Consider the following 12,883-nt stretch of genomic DNA (forward strand, 5'->3'; position numbering starts at 1 on the left):
AAAACTAAATATAAGTAGTATAATAAAGTGCTGTAAAAAGGATCAAGTGCTTTAAAGAAAAGGCTAGGCTAAAGTGCATATGCAGTTACTGCACATCAGTCTGTGGTGATGCCATTAAGATTATTGTGGAGGGAGGATGATTGGGGGGTAAGAGTTCAGTTATATATGAATGTCATGTCGGCACTCTTCATTTCTTTGCAGTATCTGTATACTGTTTTCAGTTAGCAGACATAGTTTCATCAGTTTAAATCTTTTCAGGTTCAACGTTGCTAACTAACGAACCTTGTATATTCAAGGAGACAATCAAGAAGCAGTTACTAGACCCAAGAAGTGTTGTCCAGATGTTTGTAAATGTTCATACATGAACATTAGCTTGCAATTACCTTTCTATAAAATATAAAAATATCTATTTAAATAAACTTTCTCATGCCTACGGGATAGTATCTGGTTTGCACCAGAATCTTATGTAACTTTATTTTTCAGGCAGTGAGCCCTAACAAGGTCTCTATGTTGTGTTAGGTGAAGTATAGCAGGGCAAAGAAGACAGACAGCAAACAGGATCCCAAGTGGCAAACAGCAATTATTTATTGGCTTGTACAACACAAAACAATGTAACAAATATTCTGCATAAAGTTATAACACAGACAATGATGTTAATGGTTAAAAATAAGTGTTTTCAGTGGTACAGTTCTCAGGAACACTTCTTACCTTGCACAACACAACACAAAACCAAATCTACTGTGGCTGCAGAGGACCAATAAGTCTATAAAACTACAGCAGAACAAAAACAGAAACATATTTTAAAAAACCACACACACAAGAACACCATCTGCTAGCAAACATATAACTCACTCCCTTTCATCTACCCCCTCATTGTTTGATGGCATCTCATAACATAGTTATGACTCATGAACGTAGTCGTTGTATTCACAGGGGGTTGTTTGTCAGAAATAATACGAGATCGACTGGGTCTAGGATGTCTGCAATACATCAGATAGTATGGGCTATAGCCAACAGAGTCATGTTGAGTACAATTATAGGTACGTGTCATTTTATTAATAGGCTTGAGGTCGGGATCCAAGGTGCCCAGCATGGTCATCAGAGCAGAACTGAACCTCTCAGTGGTTCCACTTCCTTGAGGGTGGTATGGACTGGTGCATGTTTTGCAAACAATTCTTACCACTAGGCTCTCAAAGTTGAGCCTCTGATCAGCTTTGCTTTGCTTGGAACCCAAAACAGCAGAACAGGCTGACCAGAGGAGCTCTGTGGCCTGCTGTGGGGGGCTTCCTAAGACAGCAATACTCACACAACACTTGTACATCTTGAAATCTCCTATGCCATTAAAAGCATTCTTGAATCAGAGTGAATATCAGTTTGAATCCAAGGTGGCTTAATTCCTCTGGAGCTTCTTACTATTCAGTGATTCCTTGCTGACCATCCCGGACTCTGCAGTATAGGGTACCATCTTTTAGGAGAAGAAAGAATAATCTCCTCACTTCTCCCTTCTGGTTTGGTGTTCGATGTTCTGCAGTAGAGAACGGCTTCTACAACTGGATCATCTTGCTGTCCTACTCTGGTTTCCTGTTTAGTCATTGAAGGAAGGGATTCAGTTCCAACACCTGTGTACGGTTCATGTTGATGTTTGGGTTACTTCCCCAGCCTGACACCCAGCGTTGCCATCCTGCACCTGGTCTGACTCCACCAGCACCCTTTGGCCTGTCTCAACTTTACTCTCTGAGGACATGACTGAAGTGATTTGCAAACATCCTACTGAGACATTCTGGGCAGAGCATCCACATTGGCATTGCATCTCCCCTGACAATATTGGATGTCCAAATCACTCACAGACAACTGCAAGACTCATCACTGCCCATTAGCATCCAGTTTGGCAGTGGTCATAACATATTTAAGTTTTTTTGTATCTATGAGTACAGACAACTTGTGCCCATACAGATGGTCAGAAAACTTCTCAGTTATGTTCCACTACGTTTCTGCCCCTACTGGCATGTGCTATCACCATCTCAGTCCCACTCTAAACCAGTGTCAGGACAGTGTTGAGACCCTCTCCAGAGGCACCTTTCTGCAAAAAGAAGGGCAATGTGAGGCCAGGGTAGTCAAACAATGGAACAGTTTCTCTTTTAGCACAGGCAATGTCTCTGTGCAGTCCTCACTCCAGAGAAAGGGTGGTTCAGCAGAATGCATCTTTCACCTCCTTTTCCTTTTCAGGGTCACAACAAGCCACTCCAGATGTTCCTCAAAGGTCTGAAAAGATAATGAGGTCATCAAGGTAGATAAAGAGATGCAAGAAGTTCAAATCTCTGAAACACCAGCTCAGAAAGCTTTGGAATAATGATGGAGCACTCTGTTGGCCAAATGGCATCCTGTTGGCTTTGGAGACCCATAGTGGTGCTGAAGGCAGTTTAATGCTTGTCTTTCTCTACTACTGCCATCGGCCAGTAGCTTGAAGTCAAGTCAAGGGTGAAGAAGATTTAGCCTCCCCAATAGCCTGCAGCACATCCTCAATTCTCAGGAGTGGGAATGCATCTCTAGTCACAACCACCATAGGTTAGGCATAGGGTCTTTTGTTGCAGTGAGTTACGCCAGCTTCCTACATGTCTTTTAGGAGTTAACAGACATCCTTCCAACTAGGAAAGTGATATTATACAGTATGAAAGGAAGAAGGGCTTTTGATCTATCAGGGGAATCTCATGTTGTACTGTTTTCATGTGTTCAAAATCCGTTGAGTGTTGTGAGAGAAAATACCCTCAGTCTATTCCAGCAGATGCCTGAGATGAACTCTTTGGTCCTCTTTCTCAACAGCAGCTCCACTTAGATCAACACAACAGGTTGTTACCCAGGATGTGGGCGCACAAACTTGTCATGACTTTAACACACTAGACTCTGCACAGCATACACTTTGGTTCTCATCATCTGGCTGTTCACCACCTCTTGAACACTGACTGTCATCTCTCAACTGTAACACATCCCGAATAAGGAATGCATCTGCCAGATGACCATGTGGTTTGTACAGTACTGATCATGCAGATAAATTCATGATGATGGAAACATGACATTTTTTCATATAAGCAAGAACCCTGCACACCATGAAGTGTTGCATCAGTTGGGGGGCTGAAGACCATCTATTGCCACATACAGTCACCAGCCAATTCATTAGATACACCTGTGCAACTCATTCAATCCAATACAACAGCTCTGCTATAAATTATACTTTTTCTAAAGTTTCTGAATTTTTAGTTTTTGTTGACATTGTCATAAAAGTGATAATTCTACTTTCTACTTTTCCAAAAGAAGCTCTGTATGATTGGCTCTTAACAGTTGACAAAAAACTACAATACCCGTCAGTAAGCATCGTTTATGATTGACAGTCGCGCTGTCCAATCACAGCCTGTGAAATATTGAGTGCTACCGCATTGGGCGGGACTTAGTATCACAAGAATGGAGACGAACGGCGGGCAAACATCTCATTACACGTTTTGAAATGTATTTTTCTCACGGATACCTTTCATTTATTGGATTTCCATGCTGCGGACGGCGATAAGAGACTGACGAGGGACTAACGAGAGGACGTACGGGCGTGTGAACGAAGCGTGATGGCTCCACAAGGGACCGTCCAACGAGAGTAAATGAGAGGTAAGGGGAAAGAAGGGCCCGCCGTCGCAGCCGGAGAGCTGCGGGGAAAAGTGGGTAGCGCCGCCTGACGGACCGCCCGGTGAACCGGGGAGCCGCTGTCAGGATACCGCGGTGCCCGAGAAACAGGTCTGCAATATCAGAGGGAGCGCCGCCAACAGCTCTCTGTACGCCATCACACACTGTAAACAAAGATACGAGGCACATTCATGAGCATAATGAGACAAGTGGAGGATTAGTGAATAATTTAATCTGATAAGTTTGCTACTGAGTGGTTGTCGCACTGCTAATAACAAGAGGGCCATCTGTTAGCTAACGCCGGGAAATTGCGATGTTTTTATTCGGGTTTGCTCCATTATGTCTCTGTATTAACACCTCTTTTCCTTTCCTTTTTATCGCTCGCAATAATTAAAACTGTATTGTCTCAGTCCATGTAGTGCGACACAAACACTGAAATCAAATGTTACTCATCTGCATGGCTGACAAAGCTTGCACATAGCTGTCGATGTATGTATTGATTGAGCAGATGATTAAATATTACTTCATGTTAATTCTTTTTTTTGTGTCTTGTTTGCTACAGGTGTGTTTTTATTCTGGCCTCCTGGACACAAAATCATTCATTTGACATAGCAGTGAGTTTGTAGTTAACTCTCACTGCCCGATGACCCATCACAAACTGTGAATGACAGCCCTTTGTATGATACACTCACAGCATTAATAAGACAACACACACACACACACACACACACACAGTGCCAGCATGGCTGAGCAGCAGGAGGAGGCAGAGGGTGTGTATGTGGAGCACCAGTACATGTGCAGCGAGTGCCACCAGCTCTTCAACACGCTGGAGGATGTACTGGTCCATCAGCAGATCCACACGGGCCAAGAAGGAGAAGGCGAGGGGGAGGCAGAGGAGACTATGACCATCCATGGTGTCCCAGAGATGGGGCAGGGCCAGCAGTACCAGTGTCTGGAGTGTGGGACGCTCCTCATAAACCCAGAGGAGCTGCTGCAGCACCAAGAGATGCACATGGGAGAAGCTGGGATGGAGGTGGAGCAACAAGGTGAGGGATTATTTCTTTATTTTTTGAGCAAGCGTGGATGCTTTAGAAACTGGGGTGTGTTGAGATTTGATTAACCTAGATTGGCGGCGCATGATGCAACATGATGACACTCTGTGCAAGTGGATTTAAACTGTTTGATAAGAAGATTTATTTTTTCATTGTAATAATTCAGTCATATCAGAGGAGCCAAACAGTTCTATGTAAGATAACTACAATTTCAACTCCTTATTCTTTTTTATTTAGTTGGATGGGTTTTTGTTTCTCATGGCGATAAGTAACAGTGAACTAAACTCTTAAGTGTGTGTGTATGATCGTTCTTCAGAGCTGTGTGAAGTTCTGGAGACAGAGGAAGCCGGGTCTGATGCTCAGTTGTCTGGACCGGTCCAGTACCAGTGTCTTGACTGTTTAGCGCTGTTTGACTCACCTGAAACCTGGCTGGAGCACAGGCGGACCCACAGCAGGAGCAGCACACACAGTAACACCGAGACCACGGTAAGAGACCAGACATCATGCAGACACGTTGATGAGAAACGGACTCAAATGCAACTTTAAAACATTTTTTGTTCTACTCTGGAAAGTAGAATTAATTTCCATTTTACTGTGTTAATACAAAAGTAGCCTTCCTGTTATTGTCACCATGTTTGATAATTGAATACATTTACTGAAGTTCCTCATTAAACTGTTGGTTACACACCAGTGGATCAATTAGTGGGGGCCATATTTTGGCTTGAAGACTTCATGAAACACTCCACATTATTTTGTCTGTTAAAATAAGCTGCTACATTAATTTACTTCAGTTACACCAGGAACATGTTATTGCACAGTAACAGTGAAAAATAAACTAATAATAAAGACTTTATTCTGCACATGTTTGCATCCTAGTGCTACATTTAAATGATCAAGTGTATTGATATTGTCCGTGGAGAGTTTTGTCCCAGACAGTCAGAGTGGAGTTGGTCTGTGAAAAACATATTTTGACACAAACTGGTTTTTGATAATACCGGATCAAATCTCATTGTAGAAGAGAAAGATTTACAATGAGACATATACAAATTAGAGCAGTAAAAGTGGTAATCTTCTCATATTTTCCACTGTGCTGAGTCATTCGGTCAAAATATTTGTGACGGCAGTTAAAAAACAATTAGTAGTAGTTAGTTTCATTTTCCGCACTCTGAGAAATCTCTGGATGATACTATTGATCTTTTTTTATGAAAATAGAAATGATGAACCATTTCTGACTTAACATTCATTACATTCAGATCTGTCATGTACACTACAGACTGCACCAAATTCAAACATTTATCTCAGTGACTGTCTGATTTGGGTTGTACAGGTCAGCACAGATCTGCTTGCTGCAGCTGCACTGTAATTCTAAAAAATACTACCTTGAATGAGAATCGCAGGCGAAATGCAGACATCCAGTCTTTTCATAATCTCCTAAAAGAGATGACTCAGAGTGACCGCGGTTATAAACTGTCAGCATGTTTACTATTCTAAAATTAAGGGGAAAATACCAGATTTATTTTTTTGTGGCACTGCATTCATGAAGTATAAAGAATTTCCTAACTTGTGTCCTTTGCAACAGGAGTATGTGCTACAGCCTGATGGCACTGTAGTTCCTCTGAACAATGTGCAGAACTACGTGCTGAGTGAGCAGCAGGCTGGGGAGATTTTGGCGCAGGTACTTTGATTGAAACACCACAATAAAGGCATTTATTCAAAAATGAGATGAAGGGGTTTGAGGTTTCATGGTCATAAAATCCTCTGTGTCTACTTCAGGTACTCGCCCAGCAGCAGCAGCAACAACAGAAGAAACGTCAGTCTCACTCCAAACCTTTCACTCCTGCCCGGTCCGCCCTGCTTCCCCCAGTGACACCAACCCCCGGCTCTGCCACCATGCATCTCCAAATTCTCACAGCTCAGGCTCTGGCTGACAGTTCCTCCACTCCTGCTCAGCGCCGCTCCAAGATGCCCTCTCTATCGCCTTCTGTGGGGCGAGGCTCCTCGGGAAAGCTGGGGGCCCTGGAGAACGGTGTCCAGAGACTGGAGTTAAGGTTGGCCCCCAGGGTCCAGGATGACACCCAGCAGCAGTCAACAGAGATGGTGGTTATCCACCCTTATGAATGCTCAGAATGCTCCCTTCTTTTCCAGACCCCAGAGGACTTTCTCCAGCACCAGGGGGAGCACTTCCTAGGTCAGGACAAAGAGAGCGGAGAGGCGGGGGTCATGACTGGCTTTGAAGAGGTGCGAGGGAGAGAGGAAGCTGCAGAAAAGGTGGAGGACATTAAGATTAGAGTAGTGGAGAAGAGAGCAACAGTCTGGGCCAAGCCCCAACAATGTGAGCTCTGCAACCGCACGTTCACCTCCATTAACCGGCTGACTGCTCACAAGCGTGTGCACGAGCAGGGCACGCACGAATGCCCCGAGTGCGGCAAGGTCTTCAAGAAGGCAACATCACTGCAAACGCACATGCGCACTCACTCAGGTGTAGCCAGGTACCTGTGTGTGGACTGTGGCCATGGTTTCACCACGGAGATGACTCTCATCATGCACAGGTAAAAGGCTGGAGGACACCACAGCACCTCAGCTAACAGTAAGAAGATGATAGAAACTTTTGATTCTTTTATTGTCTATTTCATTCTTCCATACTTGTGTCTTACAGGAAGTCCCACACCGCAGACCCTCTTCACAAATGTCAGTTCTGTAACAAAACCTTCACCAACATGACCAAGTACCTCTACCACCGTCGGACCCACCTCAACCAGGACACATCTGGCACGCCCGCCCCTGTCTCCATGGTACTAAAATAATCATACCCCTTCCTAATTGTTCAGCCATCAGTTAGTTTGATGTTGCAATGTGACATACCCCTGTTTTCTTCTGTAGGTTTCGGCCCCAAGAAGAGCATCTCTCTCTGCTCTTGCCATCCTACAAAGAGCAAGAGAGAAGAAGAATTCTTGCACTGAAAAGACAAAGACAAACCTGTTGGCCCCTCTCACAGAGGACGAGATAGAAAAATTGGAAGAAGATCCAATACGCAGTTCCCAGAGTAAAGTGGAAGGAAGTGAAGTGGAGAAGCAGAAAGAGGACATTAACATGAAGGTGTCTGCGCCACTTGATGGCAGTAATGACACCGGAAAGGTAGAAGGTGCTACCACATGTGGCTTAACTACGAAACCTGCTCCCTTAAATAACACTGGTGTAGAAGTCACATCTAGCTCCTCTGGTTCAGGAGAAGCTGCTCCAGCTGCATCATCAGACAAAGGACCTTTCTCTTGTCGTTCATGCTCTAAGACGTTTCCCTCCCAGCTGCAGCTAGTTCACCATCGACGCAAGTCACATGTCGCTGAACGCAGCTTTCTTTGTGGCATCTGTGGAAAGTCTTTTAAGAAGCAGATCCACGTGCGCAACCATGTCCGCACACATACCGGTGAACGTCCCTTCCAGTGTTCTGACTGCGGCAAAACCTTCTCATCCCTAGCAAATCTAATGCGGCATAACCTCATCCACTCTGGCGTGCGCCCATACCGCTGTGAAGTCTGCCACCGCTCCTTCTCCCAGTCCTCCAACCTCCGTCAGCACAGCCTGCTGCATTCTAGTACTGCAACCCTGTCCTGCCCCGACTGCCCCGCCACCTTCCGCTGGCCCACCAAGCTAGCAGCACATCGCTACACCCAACACCCAGGAGCTCCCGCCCCTTTCCCGTGTGCCCACTGTGAGGCCGGCTTCCTGTCCAGGAGGCAACGAGACAGCCACTGTCTAGAGCAGCATCCCACCCTGGTGCAAGCTGGTGCAGGGACAGAAGTGAGCAATGACACCCACAACCAGGCAGAGTTAAGCAAAGATCTCCTCTCAGAGCCCTCCACCTCAACCACAGCGGAGACGGAGCCTGAAGATCTCACCGGTCTGGTGCGAGGGGGACTAGACTGCAACATTTGTGGGAAGAAACTCAATTCTTCTGCTAACCTGCGACTTCACAGACTGAGCCACTTCGCTTTGGGTCCCGGGCGGCCGCACTGCTCCACAGGGAAGCGGCCCAAAGCCCACCAGTGCCCTGTGTGTGGCAAACTGTTTGTGTCTTCCTCTGGAGTTGCACTTCACCAGCGGGTCCACACTGGTGAGCGCCCGTTTCCCTGCCAAGTGTGCGGCAAGCGCTTTCGTCAGAACACACACCTGCGAGAGCACCTGCGCACACACTCGGGGGAACGTCCATTCCGCTGTGAAGTATGCGGAAAGGGTTTCATTCAGAGTATGCACTTGGCCGAGCACCGTCGAACACACACAGGCGAACGGCCGCACGTTTGTCCTCAGTGTGGCAAAGCATTCAAGACCTTCTCCAACCTGAGGAACCACAAAAAGACCCACGCCAGGCAGCAGAGGTTAGATGGAGAGGCTGCTGCCCAAGTTGCCATGGAGACCAGCTCTGCCGTGGCAGTGGTAGATGCCTCGGCTGTCGAGCTAGCTAACGGGCAGCCTCAGCTCATCCAGATCCAAACCTCAGATCTTCAACAGGTCACAACTGATTCCCAGTTGACTAAAAAACATAAAAGCACTGATTGATAAAGATTACATCAGCTGGTTTGCACATGAACTAAGCTTAGTCCTGTCGAATAAACCATTAATACATTTTCAAATTTTGACTTTTAACCCGTAAAAAAGAAAAGTCTGAAAGAAGTTTATTATTACTGAAATTGGTCTGTGTGCTCATTCTGCATCATTAGTTGAACTAAACCGGAATTTTGTTTCCTCCTCATAGGCGCAGGGCACCCCCACCATCATGTGTAATGAGTTTGGTGAGACCATAGCCATCATTGAGACCAGCGAGGGAGGAGCACTGCCCCTGGAACAGGCCTTGGAGATCTACCACACAGCTTTGGAGAACGGCCTCGCCATGGACACGGTCGCTGTGGACGGACTGCAGCTCTGAGGACCAACGACCGCCAACAAAAACTAGTAACAATTCTTGAGAGCTATCACTGAATTGATGAATCTAATGCTAGTCTTAAAACTGAGTGGAAGAAAGACTAATTAACTACTGAGCAGTTGAGCGTCAGATAATTGCATACTGAAAGTAAATGCCATAAAACAGCTAAATTCATAAGTTCAGCAAACAGACCAAAGTTTCTCTCCTTTCTAAGGAAGGGGTCAGTGTTAAAATCAACAGAAGTGATAAAATACTAAAATTAAGGATACAGCTTTCATTATGAATAAGGACCATTGGTTGTGCCTCCGATGACATTTGTCGTCTTGTATGATTCATTTTCTCATTTATATGAAAAGGATGTGATTTTTTTTCCTTCTCTTTAAAAGTTCATGCTGTCAAAAGCAAAGTATTTGTTGTAAAAAGGTGAAATCAATAAATGTTTTTTCATGATGATCGGCTGTCTCATTCTACACAACCATATGACGAGAAGTGATGAAGACTCTCCTTTCATAAGCAGCGGTTAATGTCAGGCTGGTTGTTTATTATGCTGCTGCAGTGTTTTGCATTTCTGCTTAAGGAAAACCCATTTTTCACATTGCCAGCAATAAAATCACTTTAATTGAACACCTATGTTTTATTTGTATACTGAAAGATACAGATACAAACTTAAATTATTCATATAAATTCCTCTTTTGCATACTGGAACAGCAAAACAAGAAGTATAACACAAAAACATTAATAGCCATATTTATTATTGTTTTTTCCATTTTATGTGTTTTATCTTCAGTAATGGGCATCTTAAAAGTCAACTTATGTTCAATGACATTTTTCCTTATCAATAATATAATGAGTCTACTGACTCTACAGTAATTATTTACAACAAAACCAAGTCTTGCACAAAGACACAACCAGTATTATATCCAACCAGCTCTCTTTGATTCATTACCCTCCCCTCACTTCCCCCAGTTTTCTCTCCGCCCATCTAAAAAGGAGGTCTGGAGAGAGCAATAAAGTGACAAAGGGAGGAAGGAGGGAAGGAAAGAGGTGGAGAAAGGAGATGTACAAGTGTTGAGGCTATAGAATCAAACTTAGCGAGGGACAGAGAGGCATACAGGGTTGTCTAAAAACATACCGTTATTACTGTTAAAAGAATATAAAGGTCCACGTTTTGTTTGTCTTCCTCTTGGAAATGAACAATAAAAATAACTGCACCGCAGGTCCTTGCTGAGGTGAGAGGCCAGTCGAGGGAAGACTACAATGGAGGAACTGTACAGGTGTGAAGCAGCATGTGTCACCTGCCTCCAAAATTTATATTTTATGTATATATATATATATGGACCAATCACTGCAATGATATGAGGAGTAATAATAGCCATAGGAACAGTACAACAACAAACTGAATATGACAATGTTAAATTCAAATCAAAATATTGTTTAAAAAAAGTTAATAAAACTGCTTGGCAATAGAGGATTACGGTCTTATCAGCCTGACCTGTACAATAAAGAGCCAGGATGTGCCCATAGACTCTGACCCACCTCCTTCCTTCATGGCTAGCGAATGAGAGGCACAGGAATGCTTGGTTCCCACCTACTGGCATGTGCTAGGGTCAGTCGCGAGAAGGGAGGACTTGGCCAGACAGGTAATTGCAGGAATGATGGCACTGCCAGAAGTCCACTTAAGTAAGTTTTTTGTTCATTTTTTTCAGTCACTCCTAGTCGACCTCTCCTGAAGGTCTAACGTGAGCAATAAAACTGAGCAAAATGACCGGCGGAAAGGACCTTTCCAGGTCTGTAGCAATGGGAACCCTGTCAAATCAAATCAAATGGTTTCTGGCTGTTGAGGGCCCAGCCCCCTAATGTCAGCAGAAACAAGATACAAGCATTAAAACAGTTAAAAGTCTACAGGTTGTTCCTTGCGCAGCAAATTCACTGCTTTCCCTCCTCTGACCAGATTGAAAACAAAACAAATATCAAAACATAAACCGTTAATTACGTCTTTTTTTAACCCCCGCTGGCTTTTCATCATCTCAGAAGGGGTTAAGCTGGTCTCCACATCCAAAAACGAGAACCCTTTCTTCAAGGCAAACGATTGAAGCTGTACACAATGGTCCTTCGTTCACTGGCATCAATGGGAGCTTTCTCAAGGTGGTAAATACAGAGTGCTAATTCAAGTGCGGGAATTAAGAGTTTCCAGGGTGTTTGTGTGTACGTATGTGCGTTGAGGTGGAGTTATGTGGTAGTTTTGTGCCACTGGTTTTTCATGTGTCCTTTTTTTTGGTACATGGGAATCACATTACAAAAAAAGAAAAGTCCCAGCATTGCATACAAATGTCACTCTCAAAGGTTGGCTACTGAGGATGCAAAGAAACCAGGACCTGACCAGTGGAGAGTGTGGCTAAAAAAAGTCAAAGTAAAAAGCGTGAAAGCATGTTTGGGGTTGGAAAGATGTGACTTTGGCAGCCACTGATTGGTCAATCTAACTCGTCAGTATTCCTCATCTAGAAGAGTCCTGCAAATCACGCGAGTCCTCTGGGCTCGCTTCTGTGCCGTGCTCCACTTCTTCATCCTGCAGGTCTCCTCCTCCTCTCCCAGATCCCTCTCCCGACTGGGAGCCAGAAGGTCCAGGCAGGGAGCAGACTGAGTCAGGTATGCCTAAACCAGAGGAGTCAGAGGGTGTTGCCGTCTGCATGATCTTCTGCCGGACCTCCCTAATCTTCAGCTGCAGACACACTTTGGTGGGAAATATATCGGAATATCTCGTCTGGAAGGCTGCAGTGGCCTGAGCTGGAAGCAGGAAAACAAAAAAACACAAATGTAGGATTATAAGTGGAAACTCACTCTGAGAATGCTCTTATATATGGTGCGTGTGTGTGTGTGTGTGTGTGTGTGTGTAAATGTATAATTTCTATCTAACCTGATGGAAAGAAGCCCTGCTCCTGGAACAGCTGCATGACCAGGGCTCTCCTCTGGTCCAGTGTGCGTCGCAGGGAGGAGTACGGCACTTTTTCAAACTCCAGTTCTGCCAGGAGGTCTTCTCCGTCTGTGCCTGAGAACAGACACACAAAGGGTGGAGGAGCTGAGCCATCAGGGAAATCAGTTACAATAATAAACATCTTCATTCATGTTATTTCAGACCATCATCTTTGATACGCCCCAAGAGGTGGAATCAAGCAGGAAAAATACAGTCAGATCAAATATTTCTGTGAGTCATATTTTCAGATTTCCTGTCAAATTAGTTTTTCTTTTG

The 12,883-nt window shown here is 44.6% G+C and overlaps 2 protein-coding genes across 3 annotated transcripts in view; one reads left to right on the plus strand and one right to left on the minus strand.

The window, feature by feature from the left end:
* Positions 1-3,469: 3,469 nt before the first annotated feature.
* On the plus strand, positions 3,470-10,053 carry znf526 (zinc finger protein 526). Of its 2 annotated transcripts, none has more exons than XM_053326398.1 (8): positions 3,470-3,815; positions 4,229-4,712; positions 5,035-5,204; positions 6,298-6,393; positions 6,492-7,267; positions 7,375-7,510; positions 7,599-9,224; positions 9,469-10,053. In XM_053326398.1, exons 2-8 carry the CDS (start codon positions 4,409-4,411, stop codon positions 9,637-9,639), a joined length of 3,279 nt encoding a protein of 1,092 aa, XP_053182373.1. In that variant the 5' UTR covers positions 3,470-3,815; positions 4,229-4,408; the 3' UTR covers positions 9,640-10,053. The 2 variants fall into 2 exon arrangements, with proteins under 2 accessions (XP_053182373.1, XP_053182372.1); XM_053326397.1 differs by having other exon boundaries at positions 3,470-3,651.
* Positions 10,054-10,235: 182 nt separating this feature from the next.
* cicb (capicua transcriptional repressor b) overlaps positions 10,236-12,883 on the minus strand; it is a 35,396-nt gene continuing 32,748 nt past the window's right edge. The window contains exons 20-21 of the mRNA XM_053326511.1: positions 12,551-12,682; positions 10,236-12,420 (exon numbers count right to left, since the gene is read on the minus strand). Coding sequence (XP_053182486.1) covers positions 12,131-12,420; positions 12,551-12,682 — 422 coding nt within the window. The 3' untranslated portion in view covers positions 10,236-12,130. The remainder of the gene's footprint in view (positions 12,421-12,550; positions 12,683-12,883) is intronic.

This window comes from Scomber japonicus, chromosome 10 (genome assembly GCF_027409825.1).
Source record: "Scomber japonicus isolate fScoJap1 chromosome 10, fScoJap1.pri, whole genome shotgun sequence".
Taxonomy (NCBI): domain Eukaryota; kingdom Metazoa; phylum Chordata; class Actinopteri; order Scombriformes; family Scombridae; genus Scomber; species Scomber japonicus.